At 44.3% G+C, this 21,559-nt stretch overlaps 4 protein-coding genes across 6 annotated transcripts in view; 1 reads left to right on the plus strand and 3 right to left on the minus strand.

The window, feature by feature from the left end:
* Positions 1–2,229: 2,229 nt before the first annotated feature.
* Positions 2,230–3,543, minus strand: LOC137586066 (uncharacterized). Its single transcript, XM_068302074.1, has 3 exons — positions 3,220–3,543; positions 2,446–3,172; positions 2,230–2,345 (listed from the first exon to the last, which is right to left on the minus strand). Exons 1-3 carry the CDS (start codon positions 3,541–3,543, stop codon positions 2,230–2,232), a joined length of 1,167 nt encoding a protein of 388 aa, XP_068158175.1.
* A 4,996-nt stretch (positions 3,544–8,539) lies between these two features.
* Positions 8,540–9,865, minus strand: LOC137586067 (uncharacterized). Its single transcript, XM_068302075.1, has one exon. It carries the CDS (start codon positions 9,863–9,865, stop codon positions 8,540–8,542), a length of 1,326 nt encoding a protein of 441 aa, XP_068158176.1.
* A 2,169-nt stretch (positions 9,866–12,034) lies between these two features.
* LOC137586068 (uncharacterized) lies at positions 12,035–14,936 on the plus strand. Its single transcript, XM_068302076.1, has 4 exons — positions 12,035–12,134; positions 12,192–12,580; positions 13,329–13,868; positions 14,148–14,936. Exons 1-4 carry the CDS (start codon positions 12,035–12,037, stop codon positions 14,934–14,936), a joined length of 1,818 nt encoding a protein of 605 aa, XP_068158177.1.
* Positions 14,937–20,970: 6,034 nt separating this feature from the next.
* bsk (mitogen-activated protein kinase dJNK) overlaps positions 20,971–21,559 on the minus strand; it is a 153,015-nt gene continuing 152,426 nt past the window's right edge. For all 3 annotated transcript variants that reach the window (XM_068302068.1, XM_068302071.1, XM_068302070.1), the window contains exon 7: positions 20,971–21,477. In XM_068302068.1, the coding sequence (XP_068158169.1) occupies positions 21,352–21,477 (126 nt within the window). In that variant the 3' untranslated portion in view covers positions 20,971–21,351. The remainder of the gene's footprint in view (positions 21,478–21,559) is intronic.

A 21,559-nucleotide genomic window follows, 5' to 3' on the forward strand; every position in this document is an offset into this window, starting at 1 on the left:
CATAGTTCGGAGGGAATTATTAATGAAGTCAACTACTGAGCTACCGACAGAGCTAACGATAGAGTCATCAACCGAGCCATCGACAGAGTCACACATGGAAATCAGTTTCAAAAAAAAAAAAAAAAATATAATAATATATATATATTTATAACTCGCTCCAAGCCAGGTCATGCTAAGGAAGAATATCGGCACAGTCTCCGGCAGGGTTGCTACCGAATTATCAGCAGAGTCATCAACAGAGTTTCCGACAGGATTAATAATTTTATTAACAGCGTAGTTTGGAGAAAATTATTAATGTAGTCAGCTACTGAGTTACCGACAGAGCTAGCAATATGGTCATCAACGGAGCCATCGACAGAGCCGCATATAAGGATGAGTTTTATTGAAACATTAAAAATAAAAAAAAAAAAAAAAACTAACGTTACCAGAAGCACATAGAACGAGTCTAGGAGTCTCTCTCAGAGAGCCATTAGTGAGGTTGTAACCTACCGCATTACGAGTCGAATGGGACCTGGGCATGGGTAACCTAAAAATCCACCACTCTCACCCAAAGCAGCAGCAGAAGTCACAGCAGCAGAGGAAAAGAGACAGAAGAGTGACGCACAAGGGACTATTTAAAACCAAGCCTATGCACTGGCAAAGTCAGTCAGTGTTTGGAACTCAACAAGGAAACATCGAAAAAATTGCTTCAATCCGGAAGGATAGTAACTGGACAAGGATCATTATCAGGACTACTCACCAATACAAGGATTAACAACTGGACAAGGATCAGCACCCGGACAAGGATCAACGAGGACATAGGACAAGGACATTCATCGCCAAGCTGAACTAAGCTTCAAGGACCCAACGGAGATTAATGCGAAGGACGTCAAAAAATTCGGCAGCAAGGACCACTATTTTCTCAAGGATATTCTAGACAGTAATCGGAGTAAACTTTTATTTTCTTTGGACAACATCGAGGGAGAATCAAGCACGTCCCCAATAACTATATTCTACATTCAAGGATTTACCTATTTCTAATAAACAAACTGGATCGAATTCTACCAACAGGCAAGATCTTTCTTATATACATTTGAGCCATTGCAAAGAGTTTGTTCAGAATATTTAAACCAAAAACCACCTCGAAAGTTCCCCGGCGGCGATAATTCTCCTTTACGCGTCACCGTTTCTTACTCTTCTTTGAACAAACATATATACATTTTTTATATTTTCTGACCCCTCCCTTGCAGAATTTATTAAAAATTAAATAAAATATATATGTATATACGCATTGGTCAAATTGCATGTCCACATCATAGTCTATCGGTTTACCGTAGCCATCCTCAATCAGTATCGCGTAATCTACTGGGCAAACTCCGAGATCCTTAAGCTGGTTATCACTTATACTACGACTCCGTGTCTTTACTAACATACTAGCAATGGGCGTTCATTTGATAAATCATCGTCGCAAAGCCGAATTGGAAGTCCTTTGTGACGAATTCGGATTAGATACAGGTGGAATAGTGGAAGAACTAAGATATCGGTTCCGTGAGTTCGCCTCAATCACCATCATCCTGAGGTGTCGCTCTCTCTCTGCCGATAGTTTGCCTTTAACAACCGCTGTCTTAAATTCAAACGCATCTCGTTCAAAAGTAATTCATTGGATGCTTTATTCTATAAAGATTAATATTAAGAGTATATGTGCAAGTACATTTAGGACCTATTCTTACCGCAGTGTGTCCTTCTCGGCTTACACAACAAGAGAGAAAGAACATGCGGAAGCTAAACTTGAACTCCATATTTTCACAGTATGGCCATATTCATTAAGCGCCAAAAAACTTAAATATAAAATACTAGATACTAACAGCTATAGCTAGACGGTGACTGTCACCCCGCTGCTAATTATTCGGTGAACAATTCCCATCCCGCGACATCCCCGCCCCCGTGAAGCGACTGCATCACATCTAGGACCGCTAGTCTGGAGACGGGACGTATTACCCTGTGAACCCTATTTCCATCGGCGACTCTTACAGCTGCTCGCCGAGGTATCCCATCTGCTCCGGTGTATACCTCCTCCACTATACCCTTGCTCCAGTCTCGTCGTGGTGTTGCAGGGTCACAGATGTAGACGACATCATCTTTTCTGATTGGCTGGGTGCGCGCGCACCATTTCTCGCGACGCACAAGGGTCGGTAGGTATTCATGAACCCACCGCTTCTAGAACCGGTCCCTCAGTAGTCGTGCCATGCGCTATTGCTTCCTGGTTTCACACGGTTTAGGCAACTCTTCACTCTCCGCGGGTGTATCAGGAATGTTGGACGTCCCCTTCAGTAGGTCGTTGGGCGTCAAAGGTGCCTCTTGATCAACTGAAATTGGCATATGGGTTAGCGGCCTTGAGTTCACAATGTTCTCGGCCTCAATGAGCAAGCTTTGCAATACGTGTTCCTTCGGGGCCACATCCTTTACTGTATGACCCAATACCCGTTTTACGCATCGGACCATCCTGGGCTAGCTCCAGGTGAATTGCTCTAGTTCTTAAGCAGGTGAATAGAGCCACCCACCTCTTCTCTTGTCGTCGACCCACCGTCACAAGTAGTGGTCCGAAATAGTCTAAACCAGTATACTCAAATGGCCATCCACCCGGTTTTAGGCGATCTTCAGGCAACGAACCCATTAAAGGTGGGGTTGGGGTTGCACGCTGGAGTTTGCACACACCACAGTTCCGGATAACCCGCTGCAGTACCCGGCGTACTTTCGTGATCCAGAACTTCATGCGGATCTCGGTGATAGTTGCGTTTACATTCTGATGTTTCATCCTTACATGGTAGTGACGAACGATCAAATCCGTCAGTGGGTGCCTATGCGTGAGAATGATGGGCCTTCTCGCCCCATACGGTAAACACAGGGCCGCATCGATTCTCCCAGATGCGCGTAGAATCGCTAAGTCGTCAAGGTAGGGTAGCAGTCCCTTCAGCTCACTCGTCGGCTGGACTGGTCTGTTTGCATATAGGCGATGCAACTCGTCTGGGAACGCTTCCCTTTGAGCAACACGAACCAAGACGAGTTCCGCTTCCGCACATTCGGCTGCAGTCAATCCATATTTTCCATGTTCGTGCTGCTGACGACGGCACTGACACACGAATCGGAGAACCCAAGTCATAGTCCTCAACAGTCGGTTGTACTCCGAGAATCTCTGAAATTGTATAAATTCGTCGTTAGCAACAACCAAGGCAAACTCACACGGTGACTCTTAGGCCCGCACATCCATCGCGATTTCTGGCTAAAGTCAACTTGCCCTTGTGGCCTCGTCGCTTTATCCGCCACGTTGTCCGCGGTAGGGACCCATCTCCACTGGGAAGCATCTGTGGATTCTAAGATTTTTGTGACTCTGTTACCGACGAACTGCTTATAACGTCTATGAGTGCTGCATATCCAACGCAGCACCGTTTTGGCATCTGTCCATAAAATGGCATCTTCCGTCTCCATGCTGTGTCCACTCTTCACAGCGTTCATCAAGCGTGTACCGAGCACCGCTGCCTGCAGCTCCAGTCGTGGAACTGACATGGTTCTCATCGGAGCGCATTTCGTTTTATCACAAACGAAACATTTTGGTAGGCCACAGCCGCGTACGCCGACTCACTGGCGTCAGTGAAGACATGTAATTGTATTGACTTCACCATTTCTGATCCAAAGTAGTGACGCGGGCATCGGAACAGACCCACTCCTTCTAGCTGATGGCGCCATTTCTGGAAGGCGCTGTTGAGTTCTTTTGGCAACGGTTCATCCCATAAAACATTCCTTCTCCAAATCTCGCGTAATAATAACTGGCCGGTAATAGTGAAACAACTCAGGAACCCCATCGGGTCGAACGTTGACATGATTAGACTGAGGAATTGCCTCTTGGTAGGCACATCGTCCTTGATCCTCTGGTACTTCACGTTAAACCTAAATTCGTCGTTCGCTGGCTGCCAATACAATCCAAGAATTTTCTCCTCTGTTTCAGCCCACCCAACTGGGTTGGTGGTTCCTTCTTGACCCAAGGACTCCACAACAACTCAAAAAGCTTTCTGCTCTCTGACGTGACGGTCGTGTTTTTGCATAGCTCCTGAGTTTTTTATTAATATTTATTGTTTTTTCACAATTTTTAATTGTGCTTAGTTTGTTTACACTTCCGCTGGTGTTGTTCGCTTGACTCCCTTTGTGTTTTATTTCCATAATTCGACAAATTAATCAGTTTAAACAGTTTTTTCTTTTACATATTTTTTTTTTCTTTCGTCATTGCTTCTGCAGTTGCTCCCCTCATCGCCCCCATCATACCATCAGTGCTAGTGGCTTTGTTGTTCTCTCTGCTTTGTGCTTGTGCTTAGCTTCTCTCCCGCGTAATCACTTTTGTAAGGCCGCCTCTCAAAGCTCGGCTTATAACTGTTCTTGCACTCTCTGTTGTGCTGTGCACTCTAGCTGTCTCTTTGTTTTATTTGTAATTATTGATTATTTATCAATAATTATCTTTGTGCTGTGAATTTAATTTTTCTATATATTCTTATATATATATAATTTTTTTGCCTTTCTTTTGGCTTTTCAATGGCTTGTTGTCTACCTAATTGCAAACATTCTGATCGTTTTGATGATCAGTATAGAGCAATATCTTGTTGGCTCTGCGATAATCTTATTCACTTAAAATGTGCTGGCCTCAATGGCCGCGACTACGACAAATTTTCTGGTTTGTCTGTGTCTAAGCCTGAGCTTGGCTTAATGCGCTGGACTTGCCCATCTTGTGCCAGCCAGCAGCTTGATTTTAGCCGTATGTATAGGGATCTTCGTTTAAGGTTTCTTTCTTTAAACAAACTGGCCAAACAGCTGTCAAACGAGTGTGACTCTAGCGTTCAATTATTGTCGCAATTCAAATTTGTTCCACCTTCTGAGAAATTGCACAAGAAATGTACCCTTGAGTTGCCTCGTAAGCAGTCGCCAGCTCTCTCTATTACTTCCTCTCCGATTTTACTTTCGCCTACACCATCTTCTTGTCCCTCTTTATGCTCTTCTTTTCAGATTGAAGTACCCATTACAAGCCCTGGTGTACCTCAATCTATCCCTCACGGGAACTCTGATCAATCACAGGATCATGCTGGCTCTCAATCACTTGCGGATCCCAATGCTCATCCGCCTCCACTAACTGTAGTGCCTCATCGCAAACAATTATTTATTTCTAGGCTTGCTCCAGATACTTCTGAGTCGTCTGTGGCAGCTTACATTGGTAACATATGCCCTGCTAAGGTTTTATTTCAAAAGTTTAAGTTTTCTAGGCCTCGCGAAATCTCCTCTTTTTAAATTACAGTACCAAATGAGTACTTCTCAGCTATGGTTGACCCTAATTTTTGGCCAGAGGGCCTAGTTGTACACGAGTTTGCGCCCAATAAGCGCTCTCGTCCGTTGCCTGTCCACCTTCCTACTTTATCTTCTGCTTCAAAAAACTAATAACGTCTAGTCTTTGCATTCATTATCAAAATGTAAGAGGACTTCTTACCAAGCTGTCGAACCTTTTCTGTGATAGCCAAACCTTTTCAGCTGACATATTAGCTTTCTCTGAAACTTGGCTTAACTCCTCTGTTTTAGATAATGAAATTCTTTCTAATAATTTTATTTCTTATAGGCTTGATCGTGTTGGTCGTCGCGGCGGTGGAATACTCATTGCTGTCAACTCGAATCTGTGTTCAAGTGTGGTCGATTGATCTCCCCTTAGGTGTTGAGTTTATTTGCGTCGAAGTTACATGTTCTAACTTTAGCCTATATATCTCTTGTTCATATATTCCTCCAGCTTCTGATATCATGATCTACGTGCACCATGCTGATGCTTTACGAACTATTTTTGGTCGTCTTAAAGATCGTGATGTTCTTATAGTTTTAGGTGATTTTAACTTGCCTAATATTTCTTGGCTTATTGATGATAATCTATCTTTCTTAATTCCTTCATCTCAACATGTTTTTCTTGATAGCCTACTTGAATGTCCACTATATCAGTTGAATTCTTTCCTTAACTGTTCTAAAAGAATCCTTGATCTTGTTTTTGTCTCTGATCCCACTGTTAGTGCTGTATCGCAAACACAGCCACTAGTGAAACCTGAAGATCCTTATCATCCTACCATTGAAGTTACTATTTCTTACAATTCCGTTACTAATTTATTTAAAAACATCTCAAATTCTCGTCGTAGATGTTTTCGTAAAACAAATTTCAATCTTCTTAACAGCCTTATTTTCTCTTTTGATTTGTCGTTTCTATTTGAGTGCTGCGATATAGATTGTGCAGTGAAGTTTTTCTATTCTGCTCTTAATTCTCTAATTGATAAATGCGTTCCTTATGTGAATGTCTCTACCGTCTCCAGCTCGCCAGTCTGGTTCACACGTAGGCTCTCTAATCTTCGTAACATTAAATCGAGATATTTTAAAAGATTTAAAAAAACTGGTTCGAGACTTGACTATGCAAATTATTGTATAGCCAAATCTCAATTTTGTCTTTCAAATACTCAATGCTACAACAATTATCTCGTTCGCTGTAAGGCTGAATTTTATAATAACCCCAAAAGATTTTACAACTTTGTCAATTCCAAAAGACGATCTAATAAACTACCTTCCACCTTCAGACTTAAGGACCAGTCTGCTAATAATGATTTAGATATTGCAGATCTGTTTGCTAAATTTTTTCAGTCGACATATTCTACTACTGTTTCGGATCCCACACCCTATCCCTTTTCAATCCCACATTTAAATTGTATGTTTTTTCCCAGTATTACTGAAGACTGTATTCTCTCTAGCTTGTCATCTATGAAGTCTTCCTTCGTTCCCGGGCCTGATGATATACCTAGTTGCATCCTTAAAATGTGTTCGATTTCCCTATCTAAGCCTTTAGTTCGGTTATTCTTTATATCGAGTGAGACTTGTAGATTTCCTGATATTTGGAAGGAGTCATTTATTATTCCGCTTTTTAAAAAGGGTAGCAAATCGGATGTTTCCAACTACCGTGGCATTGCCAAACTTTCGGCAATACCTAAACTGTTTGAGAAAATTATTACGTCTTCTCTTCAACATCTATCCAGATCCACTATTTCACCTTGTCAGAATGGTTTCATGAAAGGTCGTTCGTCGCTTACCAACCTTTTTAGAATTGACTACCCTTGTACACCATGGCTTCCGTAAAAAGTGTCAAACTGATGTTATTTATACTGACTTCAGTAAGGCTTTTGATACGGTTGATCATTCTTTGCTTCACGCGAAACTTAACATCATGGGTTTTTCACCAAAATTATTGGGTTGGTTAAAGTCGTATCTTATTGGCAGAACCCAAAAGGTGTCTTTTCGTTCCTCGATATCTAAAACTGTTCGAGTTACGTCAGGTGTACCCCAAGGCAGTCATCTGGGCCCACTATTATTTACATTGTTTATAAATGATTTGCCTTTGGCCTTGGCTCATTCACGCGTGCTCATGTTTGCGGATGACGTCAAGATTTGTTATTCCTATAATGATCCTTCTTTCCAACAGTACTTGCAATCAGATCTCGATGCGTTCTGTGATTGGTGCCACGTTAATAAATTACACCTTAATGCCTCTAAGTGTTCTTTTATGACTTTCAGTCGTTTGTCTCCGCTCCTAGCTCATTACTCTATTAAGTCTGTTCTGTTAGATTGTGTTTCATCATTCAAAGACTTAGGCGTTATGTTTGACCCTAAACTTTCATTTAATGTTCATATTTCTTCTATTGTCAACAGAGCAAGCAGCCTTATCGGCTTCATTAAACGTTGGGCCAAAGAATTTGATGATCCCTATGTAACAAAGGTTTTATACACTTCGTTAGTTCGCCCTACTCTAGAATATTGCTCGCCAGTGTGGAACCCGCAATATGATGTTCACCAGCGTAGTATTGAATCGGTACAGAAGCAATTCCTTAAGTTTGCGCTACGCGGTCTTAATTGGGACCCGGGTCTTCGCCTACCTTCTTATTCTGACAGACTTCTTCTTATTAATCTTCCTTCACTTTATAACCGTAGGCTTGTTTTTGGCATTCTCTTTCTCCATAAACTAGTCAACGGCGTAGTCATTTCTACCAATTTACTAGATACGCTGTATTTTTGTGTTCCCTCACGTCGGACCAGAAACTTTTTTCCTATTCACCTTAGTAGATGTCTGACTAACTACTCTCTTCACGAACCTCTTCGTGTTCTTTGCCAATCTTTTAACAACCTTTCTCACCTTATCTCTCCTCATCTTTCTGTCACTTCTCTTCGCGCTATACTTTTTAATCATCTACAGCGAAGCCAATGAAGATATTCTGGACTTGGATTGGCTGCAACTCATCCCTGGCCACATTGGCTGTGAATCGGGGCATAGCTGGCACCTTGTGCAAATAAAACACCTCCACCGGGCCGGGGATGTTGAGTTGTGTATAAAGCTAAGCTACCTTCTTCATTTAATTACTATCTGTCTTTAGCTTAAGCATTTTCGTCGACTGCTGTGTTAGTTGACGTAAATAAATAAATAAATAAATAAATAAACCTTAGGTGAGTTGGATTAAAATCGGCGTAGCTCAAATCCTCCAGACTTGTGTATGTCTCTGACCCTGGCAGAGACTGATATAGCTTCGTCCTCAGTGACGAAACTGTCCACATAATCGTCCACATAATGATAGTCTGTAATAGCTTTGACCGCTCGTGGGTCTACTTGTTGGTGACGCATCGCATTTAGCGTTATGACATGATGTGCGGCACTTGGAGAACAGGCAGCTCCAAAGGTCATCACCTGCATCTCGTACACATCAGCTTCTCGTTGTCTATCTCCATCCCGCCACAGGAACCGTTGAGAACGTCGGTCCTGGGGCTGTACATAGATCTGGTGGAACATTTCTTTGATGTCTCCGGTGACCGCAACAGCTACTTCTCTGAAATGGAATAGAACAGAAAGAAGCGGCCTATAGTGCTGTGGTCCCTTTAATAGCTCTGAATTCAGTGACACGTTGCCCACTTTGGCAGCCGCGTCAAAGACTAGCCGAATTTTCCCTGGCTTATTCGGGTTCGTCACTGCGAAATGCGGCAAATACCATATTTTGCCGCTGCCGACTGCAGTGTCTTCTTCTCGCTCTACACGTCGAGCGTATCCTTTACTTATGTAATCGTTTATCATTCCTTTATACTCTTGGGCAAACTGTTTATCTCTTTCCATTTTTCTTTCAACAGTTTTCAACCTATTTAACGCCATTTTATAACTGGAAGGTAGATTTACGTTGTCGCGTTTCCAGATTAATCCCGTCTGGTACCGCCCGAGTAATTCTACCGTCGTCTCGTTCAAAATACTTTGTGCCCGTATGTCGTCATCTGAAGGGGCTGGTGGAGTTGGCTTCACCCCCAGGTTCTCCAGTTCAAAGTATTCGCTGACCATCTTATGAACTTCGTCGGTGTCCGTTGCTGCAAATAGACATGGCTTTGGCGCAGATGTATGTTGATGCTTGTGGAACGTCCCAGACACATCCCATCCTAACCTAGTAACGGCCACATTCGGTCCCCTATTGGAGGTTTCCCAGGTGCTGGATGGCACGACAAGGTACTTGTGATCCAGGCCTATTAGGATCCTAGGCACGGCGTTAGTATATGCCTCAACAGGGAAACGTGATTGCGGATTGATTACTTGGAGGTAGTCCTGATTTAAGGTCTGCATCGGCAGATCTAACCCATCCACTGCATGCACATTCTTCAATTCGTACTTCTTGTTTTTATCATGTCCACTAATGTGTAAGTTTATCTTTGTTGGCTCTTGGGTTGTCATATTTTTGAACCATTTGACTGCAAGTTGACTGCGTTCTCCATTAAGGCCCAAATCCTTGAGTAGCACTTCATCGATCATGGTTACCGATGATGCTTCGTCAAGCAGTGCGTACGTCTCTACTCGACGGTTCGGCCCATAAAGCGTCACTGGCAGGATCCGAAACAATAGTTGCGTTGTCTTAGTGTCAACACAACTTAAGTTCATCTGTTGAGTTGGCCGTTGGCTTCTTGGTTCCGGTGAGGGCTGCTTGCCATTGTTGAGTACTGGTTGAGGCCTCGTGGGGCTTCCATGTCCAGCCTTTGACATTGAAGCCTGCCTGTAATTAGACTCGAAATCATGTAGGAGGTGATGGTGGGCTCGACCGCATTCACCTATATGGCATCTGGACTTGGTGGTACACTTTCGAACTACGTGCCCGGGACTCAAGCACAAGAAACATAGACGGTACTTCTTGACAAGTCTCCATCTCGCAGTCGGTGAAGCAAGACGAAACTCCGCACATTCGGTTATATCGTGTGACCCGTAACAGTTTGGACAGGGTTGGCCATGTTGCTCGACGCGCGTCTCCTCTTCAAACTTCGTGTACAGTATTCGTCGTTTGCCTTCCCTGTGGTCGGAGTCCACAATAGTGCATATTACGCTAGCTAGTTCTTCTAACCAGACGCTAAAGTCGATGACAGTCGGGTAGGGCTTTATAGATGCGGCCGTCTAGCCCAGTCCATCTCTTGTCTAGCGGCAATTTCGAGGTTAGTTTATCTAACAGGGTTGGATTAGCCAGGTGCTGGCTTTCGTTGATAGATTGTAAAAACGCAGCCAGGTTACTCACGCGCGTAGCAAATGGAATAATCTTTGCTAAATTGTGCTCTTGTATCGGTTGAACATCACGCACGCTTTGAAGCTGACTGCGTACGAGCTGCTCCGGACGCCCATAACGGAATCTTAGTTGATTTATGGCTGCGTTCACATTTCTGGGATGGATAAGCAGAGATTTAACAGTTTCACGGGCATCGCCCTTAAGATCTTTAACCAGACGCTGATTATTCTCCAAGTCCGTGCATCCATATACACTATTTGTTTCAGTAAACGCGCAGTAGAATATTGGCCAATCTTCTGGTAGTCCCGAAAACTCTGGCAGTTTCGGGATTTTTCTAGTCATCCATTCACCAACCGTGTTTGGTGAGATCAGGGGCATTGTTCCAATTGTCCATGGCAGCTCAGGGCGAGTGTTTATTAGTGGTGGCTGTAGTCCATTAATCGGACGATCTGATTCTAACCTATGCGTTGCTGGCATTGTATCTGTAATTAAAGATGGCGGACCCTCCGCACGTGTCGCCGGCCTTGTTACCATTTGCAATTGCCTTTCCAACTCGGCAATTCTCGCACGCAGTCTTGCTTCTTGGAATCCGCTAGGTTGTGCGCTGCACACGGCCTCCTGATGCTCGTCAGCGCCGACAGCTTCGGGTATTCCAGCCACTATGCTGGACTCAATATTCATATTTGCGGTGGGCGCCTCATCAGTTGCATTCTCTCCGGTGTCTAAGGGCAGGTCGATTGCGGCATCTGGTTCTGTGGTTATTCTTACTTTCGTCGCCGATTGCGACGCTCAATAGTCCATCCAATAGGACTGCACATATAACCCACTGTGGGTATTCTTGGTTTCGTCGCCAGTTGCGACGCTCAATAGTCCATCCAATAGGACTGCACATATAACCCACTGTGGTTATTCTTGGTTTCGTCGCCAGTTGCGACGCTCAATAGTCCATCCAATAGGACTGCACAAATATCACCCACTGTGGTGATTCTTAGATTCGTCGCCAGTTGCGACGCTCAATAGTCCATCCAATAGGACTGCACATATAACCCACTGTGTTTATTCTCAGATTCGTCGCCAGTTGCGACGCTCAATAGTCCATCCAACAGGACTGCACATATAACCCACTGTGGTTATTCTTGATTTCTTAGCTTTGACACCCACTGTGGTGACACGCAGCTCCGTCGCCAGTTGCGACGTTGTAAAGACCATCTAATAGGTCGCTCTCTCTCTCTGCCGATAGTTTGCCTTTAACAACCTCAGAAATCGAAGCCCAATTTAGTACCGAGGACAAGAAATTAGATGTAAAGCCACAGTCCAGAGCACCGTCGCCTACTCCCGAAGGAATCATTTCTCAACTACCGGTGCCACAAGACCCCAACTATCGTTCGGAATCGCATTCTGGCTCTCGCTCCGGTTCTCCGACACCTTTCGGCATGGCTGGCTCAAAGATTAACATCGAGCCCAGTGAGCGGAGTCGAGTCCATGAATCTATGGTAGGCCGTACTACTGGGAGTTATGCCTCGATCGTGGAACGTATAACTAAATGAGGAATTGCCTTTAGCGGATCTACCGACCCTATCTATTTCATAGAGCAAATAGAGGCTCGAGCCGCGACTTACCGTTTGAGTTTGGAGACGCTGCCTCCGATGATAGCCATCCTATTGACCGGACGGGCCGAAAGCTGGTGGCAAACCAGCGGCTATCCGGAGATGACATGGGTCGACCTCAAGTCCGAATTCTTAGAGTTCTTTCTACCCCCACGCTATTTTGAGAAACTAGAGGATAGTATACGCGCTCGAAAGCAACGCCATCAGGAACCATACAAGGAGTATCTAGTAGACCTTCGTTTGATGATGAAGAGAGCTCATTACTCGACGTTACAGGAACTCGACCGGATCTACGAAAATCTTTTACCAGACTACAAGCTGTATACCCGACGAAATGATTTCCAAACGTTACCCGGCTTAACCAAGTTGATGGTAAATTATGAGACAATTCGATTGGAGCAGAGCAGCGAGGACTCAGCGCATGTTTGCGGGAGCTGGTCACTTCGCACGAGAATGCACGAAGCCCCGTGTATTGTTCTGTTGGCAATGCGGACTAAGGGGGGCACGTACCATCGAATGTTGCAGTCGTTCGGGAAACGGGCCAAACCTCCGTCCCAATCTGGGCCAGACGGAAGGACCAGACCAGGACCTCAGCCCAGTAACCCACTCCTCCTAAAGAAAGACCGCATCCAACTCCTTGTCTTCGTCAATAGAAAACCAATGGTAGCTACCTTGGATTCAGGAGCGAACAAGAGTTTCATAAACGAGGAAGTGGCTCTTTAACACTTTGCTCCGTTCCTTCTGCGAGACATTCATACTAATATTAACCTTGCCAATAATACTCGAGCAGCAATCAAAAGTTCTCTTAGGGCAACCATCAGCCTCGGGGCACAGACCGTGCATATGACCTTGTTATTCCCTTATTCCCTTATTGTGATCCCCTTATTCTAGGAGTGGATTTCCTTCGGAACATAGGAACTTCTATACGTTGTGGAGGTTATCTATTACAATTGCCTCCTTTCGATAAGACCCACAGCCCAGTCAATTCTACAATTCAGCCATCCTTAGTGGCGGATGACCACACGCAGCCGGATGCTCATATAAATCAACTGGATCCTGCAGAAACGTCCGCTATGCCCAAGGATACCTCTGACTCTCTGCATAGCATTCTACAATTCAGCCATCCTTAGTGGCGGATGACCACACGCAGCCGGATGCTCATATAAATCAACTGGATCCTGCAGAAACGTCCGCTATGCCCAAGGATACCTCTGACTCTCTGCATAGCAACAAACTAGTATGTCAAGCAGGCTCAGTTTTGCCGCCTCCAACACCTGACTCTGTCCGTAAAAACCTATTCCGCCAGCCCGGCGGCAAAAAGGAACCGGTATCCGAGGTGGACGCCCGATTAGCCTCAGTAGAAGCTGAGACCCGTGACGAGGACTTAAAGCCAGAACAATCATCCAGTATGGAACAGGAGACACTAGAGCCGAAACTTCAAGCGGTTCTTGACGCGGAAATCACTAAGTTCGACGGGCTCAACGGCGTTACCCAAATAGCACAACATGTCATTGTATTGAAGCACGATCGACCCATGAAGCAAAGGTATTATCCCCGTAATCCGGCCCAACAACAAATTATCAATGAAACCGTAGACGCACTGCTGAAGGAGGACCGAATTGAACCATCCAAAAGCCCTCACAGCGCACCAATCGTGTTGGTAGGTAAGAAAACCGGTGACACTCGCATGTGTATAGACTTTCGACAACTGAACTCTCAGTCAGTCCGTGACGCATACCCATTGCCTCATATACACCATATCCTAGAGAAATTGAGGAACGCGAAGTACATTTCTACTCTAGATTTAAAGAACGGATATTGGCAAATACCCTTAGAGGTCAAAAGTAGAGAGTGTACAGCCTTCACAGTGCCCGGACGCGGGTTATTCCATTGGAAAGTCATGCCTTTCGGCTTACATTCCGCATCCGCCACGTTCCAGAGGGCTTTGGATAGTGTGATTGGACCCGAAATGGAACCACATGCCTTCGCGTACCTAGACGATATTATCGTAATCGGAAAGACGCTCGAGGAACACCTCTCACACCTGCTTGAAGTCTTCCGACGTCTACGAGAAGCAAATTTAAGGATCAACCGAGACAAATGTCGTTTCTTCAAGAAACGGATCCAATTTCTAGGTCATGTCGTCAGTGAGGATGGTATCCATACCGACCCCGAAAAGGTAGCAGCTATCCGTAACCTTCAGCCCCCAACCAATGTCAAGGAGTTACGTCGATGTCTCTGTATCGCCTCTTGGTATCGTCGGTTCGTACCCAACTTCTCCGACACGGTACAACCTCTCACAAGTTTGTTAAAGAAAGGTTTGAGTTGGTTTTGGAACGTGGAGCAACAACAGGCGTTCGATGCACTCAAGACACGTCTCACCACTGCCCCTGTCCTAGCTTGTCCAGATTTTGCTGTAAAGTTTTGCTTACAGACTGATGCCAGCGATGTTGGCCTCGGCGCAATGCTCACTCAGAGTATCGACGGTACAGAAAGAGTCATTGCGTACGCTAGTCGACGTCTCTTAAAGGCGGAAGAAAACTACTCGACTACTGAGAAAGAATGCCTAGCGATAGTCTGGGCCATCAGGAAATATCGTTGCTATTTGGAAGGCTATTGCTTCGAAGTGATCACGGACCAAATGGCTAAACTCGATAGAAAATCCCACGGGGCGTGTGGCCAGATGGGCGCTGGAGTTGCAACAATACGAGTTCGAGGTACATTATAGACGAGGTAAGCTGAACGTGATTGCCGATGCCTTATCGCGTGAACCTTTGGATGTACTTCACTGGGCACAACTAGTAGAACCGGAGTGCAAATGGTGGCTAAAGATGCGGCAGCACGTCACGGAGCACCCTGCGGATTTCTCAGACTATATATTCGAAAATGGCCAGATTTATCGCAGACGAGACCACGATTCTACACCTTGGAAACTATGCGTCCCCTTAGAATTTCGACACCAAGTACTAAAGGAATGTCATGATGTGGTGACGGCTGGCCACTTGGGAATCAGGAAAACCACTTTTGCGAGTGACCCAAAGATACTTTTGGCCTGGCCTCTTCCGAGATGTCGCGCGTTACGTTAGATGCTGCCTCGTCTGCTCGCAGTTTAAGCCGGCGCAAATGAAACCGGCGGTCAAAATGCTCACCCGTCAAGTCGCGGAGTCGTTCGATACCGTGTGTACTGACTTTATCGGGCCTTTGCCGCGTTCTAAGCAAGGTAATACGATGTTACTAGTTTTCTTGGATTTATATAGTAAATGGGTCGAGATGGTACCACTTCGTAAGGCCACTGCAGCCGCTTTGGAGAAGGCATTTCGGGAAAGGATATGGGCCCGATTCGGCAATCCTCGTACCCTCGTGAGCGATAACGGTACCCAGTTCACTAGCCAGCTTTTCAACAACTTCTGCAAAACGTCCGGAATTATACTCCAGCATACCGCCCCCTATTCTCCACAGCAGAATCCTACCGAGCGCGCAAATCGAACAATTAAAACCATGATTGCACAATACCTGGAGAATGGGCAAAACACGTGGGATCAATGGCTTCCAGAAATAACACTAGCGATCAACTCAAGCGTCAACGACACCACCGGATTCAGTCCAGCCTACATCATATTAGGGCGGGAACCCCGTATGCCCGGCGCCCTTTATGACCAAGTAATGGATGTCGCCGGTAACGAACCCCCTAGCCCTGAAGAGCGCACCCGACGAATAGAAGATATTTTCAAGCTCGTACATGAGAATCAACTGAACGCGACCCAGAATCAAAAGAAATACTACGACCTGAGGCGACGCGACTGGCGTCCAAACATCAGGAGCACGGTCATGCTCAAGCAACATGTGCTGTCTAATGCCATCGAAGGGTTCAATGCCAAACTGGCGCCTAAGTATAAAGGACCGTAAACAATAATCAAGTTTCTTTCCAGCAACGTCGTTAGACTACAAGAAACCCATAGCGTTGCAAAAATACGTTTTTTCATAATCGCGTTTGGATCGATAGGAAATACTTCAGAGATTATGAATCCGAAAAATTTTTGAAATCGGTTGAGATTCATGGGTGCTATAGGCGCCCAAAGTTGAGACATTTTTAGTAAAAAGGAAAAAATGCTAATTTTTAAAAAAAAATCGCAACTTTAAAACTGAATATTGGGCGATTTCAACAATCGATCTTGGATTTTTTGGTTTTATCTGAAAAGTATGTTCTTTATTAATAGCATGTTTCATAAATTTTAATAATTACTTAAATAGTTTTTGAATTAGAAGCGTTTAAAAAATGTACCAAATATTGGCATTTTTTGAAGTTTGATGGAATAAAACTAGCAAGACTCAACTAGTATCACTACCGGACTATATACACTAGGTAGGTGAAATATTTACCTATCAGATGTATATAGTCCCAATATGCGGAGACCTGCGACAGCGATGCGTAAGCCATAAAACTAAGGCAAAAAATGCGCTGCAGGTATAAGGAAGAAGCAGAGTGCATGCGTATTGGCCTGTAGCTTCTTTGTATTTAAATGATAACATTGCGTAATGCTGTTTTGCAAATACTACCTGTTTACATATATGCCTTTCTACAATGATAAATTGTTAATTACCTGCTTTGGAAAAAATGACAAGACAGGTAAATGTTATTTAAGTTGATGAAAAGTTTGTCCTATTTGTGGGTTGGTCGTTTTTATTTCCGTTTACCTAATTGGATGTAAATATTAAGTTGTTTACCTAATTAATACAAAAAGGGTAATACCGATTTTTCGTTCTACCTAGATAATTAAAAAAATATAACATAAAGAGCTACTTATTCCTCTCGTTTGCGACAGTTTATTTTTAACTTCATAAGTGGAAACACCTTAAATCAGGACTGAATAGTATTTGTCAATATAATTCAAGACAGTTTTATTTAATTGTGCAAAAATGTTGTTAAAGAATGAAAGGATTTTGAAAGTTTTCAAAGAGTGTGAAAACTTAAACGATTTTGAAATGGGATTGCTAAAGGAGATGAGCGTTTCATTCGAAAACGCTAGTACGGAGCTTAAGTTGAAAATCAAAAACCAAAAAACTCAAAAAGAATTTCAGAACTTAGACGATTCAACAAGTGAGGAGAACTGCTACGAATATGGAATTTCTCCGTTGCATTGCAGAATAAAGTGTATGGATTTTATTCTGAAGCTAGCTTACACACTTCCTCGGCCAGGAGAAACAAAAAGGATAAAACATCTCGTGAGGATATTAAGAGCAGGAAGGAGATTATACAAGCTGAATTCTCTCGCAAGCTGGGACTGAAAGTTGACTGCCCAAAGTACGGATACGGAAATACGAATGATGGGAATACTTCAAGGAGATTTTTTGAAAATGATGAAGTGACATCTTTTATAACAGGTGTTAGTCAAGAGATTATTAAAAGGTTGGCTGTTATCTTGAATATTATAAATTGCAAGGAAACGGTAAATGGTGACAAATTTGCCGAATATACTTCAAAGACTGCTCATCTTTTGAGTGAATTGTATCCGCAAAAAAAACTTACCCCAATGGTACATAGGATTTTGGCTCACGGAAAGGATTTAATAGAATATCAGTGTTTACCACTTGGAGAGCTATCCGAAGAAGCACAGAAATGTAAAAACAAGGACTACAAAAGGTTCAGATACACTAATACATTAAAAACTTCTCGTGTTAGACAAAATGAAGACCTTTTTAACATGCTAGCAGCCTCTTCGGACCCACTTATTGCATCACTGAGACACGTGCGATCACGAAAGGATTTGGAAAATAGCAACTATAGTCCCGAAATGTTGAGTTTATTAGATACTGATGTAAATATTGAAAATTATTTTGAAGAAAATCAGCCATCAATAGCAAATTTTCAAAAGTTAACCTAAAAAAAAAATTAAAAAAATTTTTTTTTTTTTTTGTAATTATGTTAAAAAATCAAATTAAAACATTAAAAAATGTTACCTAGTCATCTAAAACAATGAAAAATTCCATTTGTGATTTAAAAAAAACGGGTTTCGATCCATTTTTAAAGGAAAAACATGCTTGGAAATATTTTCTGACTTTGACCTTGAATATTTCAGCACCACGAACACCCAGCACTTTTGACAAACATTCATTTTGAAGCTTAAGGTATTTTTTATCATATGCTTTTTAAATTTTTGAAATCGCTTTATTGGGTTAGACGCTATGATTTTTGCAATGCTAAATGCCAGAAGGCCCCACTGTGCGACGTACCGCCGGTCTGGCTGACTTAAAGGCCTTCAATAGTGACGACGGCGAACCACCAGAACTTGGTCCTTCTGACGACATCGGCCTCGGGACACCGCGTTCCCACGGCCCGCACAAGGCCACTGATTAAAGATCTTTCAAGGGGGACCACTTGTTGGTGGGTGCGCCTGCCCAACGTCCCCCTCCCTTCTAAAGAGGGGTTCTTCCCGCCGATGCTAGGCAAGAATTGTCTAAAACCTTTGTATCTTAGTTTTAATCATAGCATTTTTGTAAACCGCACTCATAGGGCCCTGTTAGTACACTCAGAATGCAGGGTAGTTTTAACGCACTTTATATTTCACAGTATGTCACAGAAAGGAGAAGACGACGGCGATCGCGCGGCAGATATAGCCCGGATCGTCGAAGAAATGATAGCCGTATGGGAAAGGGAACATGGCCCTGTCATGCCCGTCCCCCCACAGGCGATGGTGCACCGGAAGAACCTGTCCGGCTTTGCCGCGTAGAGTTGGCCCCGACAGACATCCCTATGGAGCGTCCATCAGGGAGCAAGGGTCACCAGGGCGACCGAAAACCACCCGACGAGGCTCAAAGAGTTGCAGATTCTGCCCGACCGGAGCGCGCCGTGATCCTGTCAGTGGTCAACCTCCCCTCCTTGGCACCAGATATTGGACCCTCGGAGTCTGCCGGCCCCATTCATACAGAGGAAGAGACGATCGTCTCGGCCGCAGCTACGTTCTTTGGATCAGTCCCCGTGCCCTCCAGATATGGCGCTCGGACAATATCGACAAAACATGGTTACACCACCGCTTCGCCAAACGGAGCCACTCGTCTGGCCGGTAGAGCGCGTTTTCCGGGAGGAGATGTTCGTCCTGCCGTACCCAGGGCCGGACCCTGATGAAGTACTCGCCGTCCCAATGGAGGACTACAGAGTCCCAGCCGCCGATGACCAGGGATCCAAGTCCCACTCTCCGTCCCACCGTGTATCGGACACCCCTCCGCGGCCCGTACATGAGTCTACCAAAGCCCGAGCAGACCCAGTTCCACTTACAAAGGACACCCCTCCGCGGCCCGTTTGTGAGTGTCTGGAGAGACGTCCATCTCTGGCAGCCGTAGAAGTAGCCATGCCGGACACTCCTCCGCGGCCCGCGTATGAGCCGATAAGTCCCCCAACCGTCAGGGTCCGTGAGTGTCCACCTGTCAACGAGGAGATGCCTCTGGATCTCTCTGGGCCCCGACCCCGACCAGTGCTCGCCCCAGCAAACGAGACCGCTACCACACCAACTCACGCCAGCCTTGGGCTAACGTCGCGAGGTTCTTGCGCCGATCTACGGCAATTTATGTGCCGGAGGCCACCCCCGCGGCTTCCAATTGGGTCATCACACCGCCAGAATGGATCGTCATCACCCCGGATAGGCGAGTGCCCGCTGAGATACGAGACCGGGTGGCGGTAATCCAGCAAGAAGGACCCCGCCGAAGCCACCGCTTTCTCATGTGGGCGGAAGAGCATCTGTTCCGCATCGAAATCAAGCTACATGGGCAAGTCACGATCCGTTTCGTCCGGTCGAAGTAGGGACACCGTGTGACGAGTCACATTTCCATTGCTGCTTAAACTACGCCCATGTGGGGCCCCTCTGTATTGTTACTTTTATTTTTCATACGCCCATGGAGGGCAAATTAAATACCTCAACACGAAAACTAATTGTAATTCCTTTTTTGATAGGCAATATTTACGATCGCCGCCTCTCTCTCTTTCTAACTACCGTCTTGATGCGGCTGCAGCGTCGACTCGTCGCGGAGAGAACAACCTCCCGACTGCGGACGCTGCGCTGCATGGCGACGGTAAAGAGACCATGAGTAAACTGAAAGTGAAAGAGAGAGACGGCGATCGTGACGCGTGCCCACAAGACGCATCAAATGTTTTCACCGTTAGGACGTAAGTAGGCAGAGCAAGGGTGGGTTTGAACAGAGAGCTAGAATTAGGAGAAAATCACTTCGCCAGTAGCCACGTCAGTGATCAGTCGCATTGCGAAACAGTGAGAGTAAACCGACAAGTGCAACCAAGAAAAAAAACCAAGACTAGTGACCGAGTAACAGAGTGAGATCCTTCAGGAATAGCAGGTGAGCCCGTGACCAAAGTTCCCCTTTATTTCTACTTGAGTGCGGCATTATTTCTTTATTCGGCACTGAACTTTCGTATACCCTTTCCCTTCCCTTTTCCTTGCCCACTTAACTATTTGAGTGGAGCCAAAGGATCAGCGGACATCGGCAGGATGAGTTATTCTCCTGCAGTCGAAGTCAGTCGCTGGTCCCTAGGCTCAGTCACTCAAGGTGAGGAGGCAACGGATCTTGGCCAAGCGGGCTTCGTAGACTTCTCTATTAAAGTCAAATGTTTACTGACTACATAAAATGTTTATTAGCTACACTCGCCAAAAAATCCACTAAGGCGACGATTTCGATAAAAAATATAAAATTCGACGGAAGCGTTGTTGAGATAGAAAACGTTAATCAGATAGCGGTGAAATTTAATTTAAACAACATTTTGGACTACAGCATTTTTGAATAACTGTTTATTTTTAAATACAAGGTGGCGCAAAAGAAGTCATCCGATGTTGTTTGGCTCTTATTTTTTGTTCTAAATGAAAAACTTCGATTCTGTTTTTTGATTATGTTTATTTATAAAGAATATATATATATCCAATAAATAAACATAATCAAAAAACAGAATCACAGTTTTTCGTTTAGAAAAAAAAATAAGAGCCAAACAACATCGGATGACTTTTTTTACGCCACCTTGTATGTAGGTTTGAGTACTACAAGTTTTAAATACAATTTAGGTATTTAAAATATTCTTATCTATTTTTTTTAATGTGTTTTAATAATGCATAAAGTATTTTTGATAAGTTATAAGTTGTTTGACTCTATCGTGTCCTATTAATTGTGTTATGTGCTTCATAATCCATTACTTCCTCATAAATTAACTCTTTCCATTGCTCAACGGTATGCTCTCTCTCATCTACACTATGATCATACGGCTCTGGAGCTGGCTGTAAAGACAAATTTTAACAATAAATAAAGTTGTTTGTTATATATTTTCTACAGAATTTGATTTTAATGTAGGTAAGAGGT

The sequence above is a fragment of the Drosophila tropicalis genome, unplaced genomic scaffold (genome assembly GCF_018151085.1).
Source record: "Drosophila tropicalis isolate 14030-0801.00 unplaced genomic scaffold, ASM1815108v1 contig_896, whole genome shotgun sequence".
NCBI lineage: Eukaryota > Metazoa > Arthropoda > Insecta > Diptera > Drosophilidae > Drosophila > Drosophila tropicalis.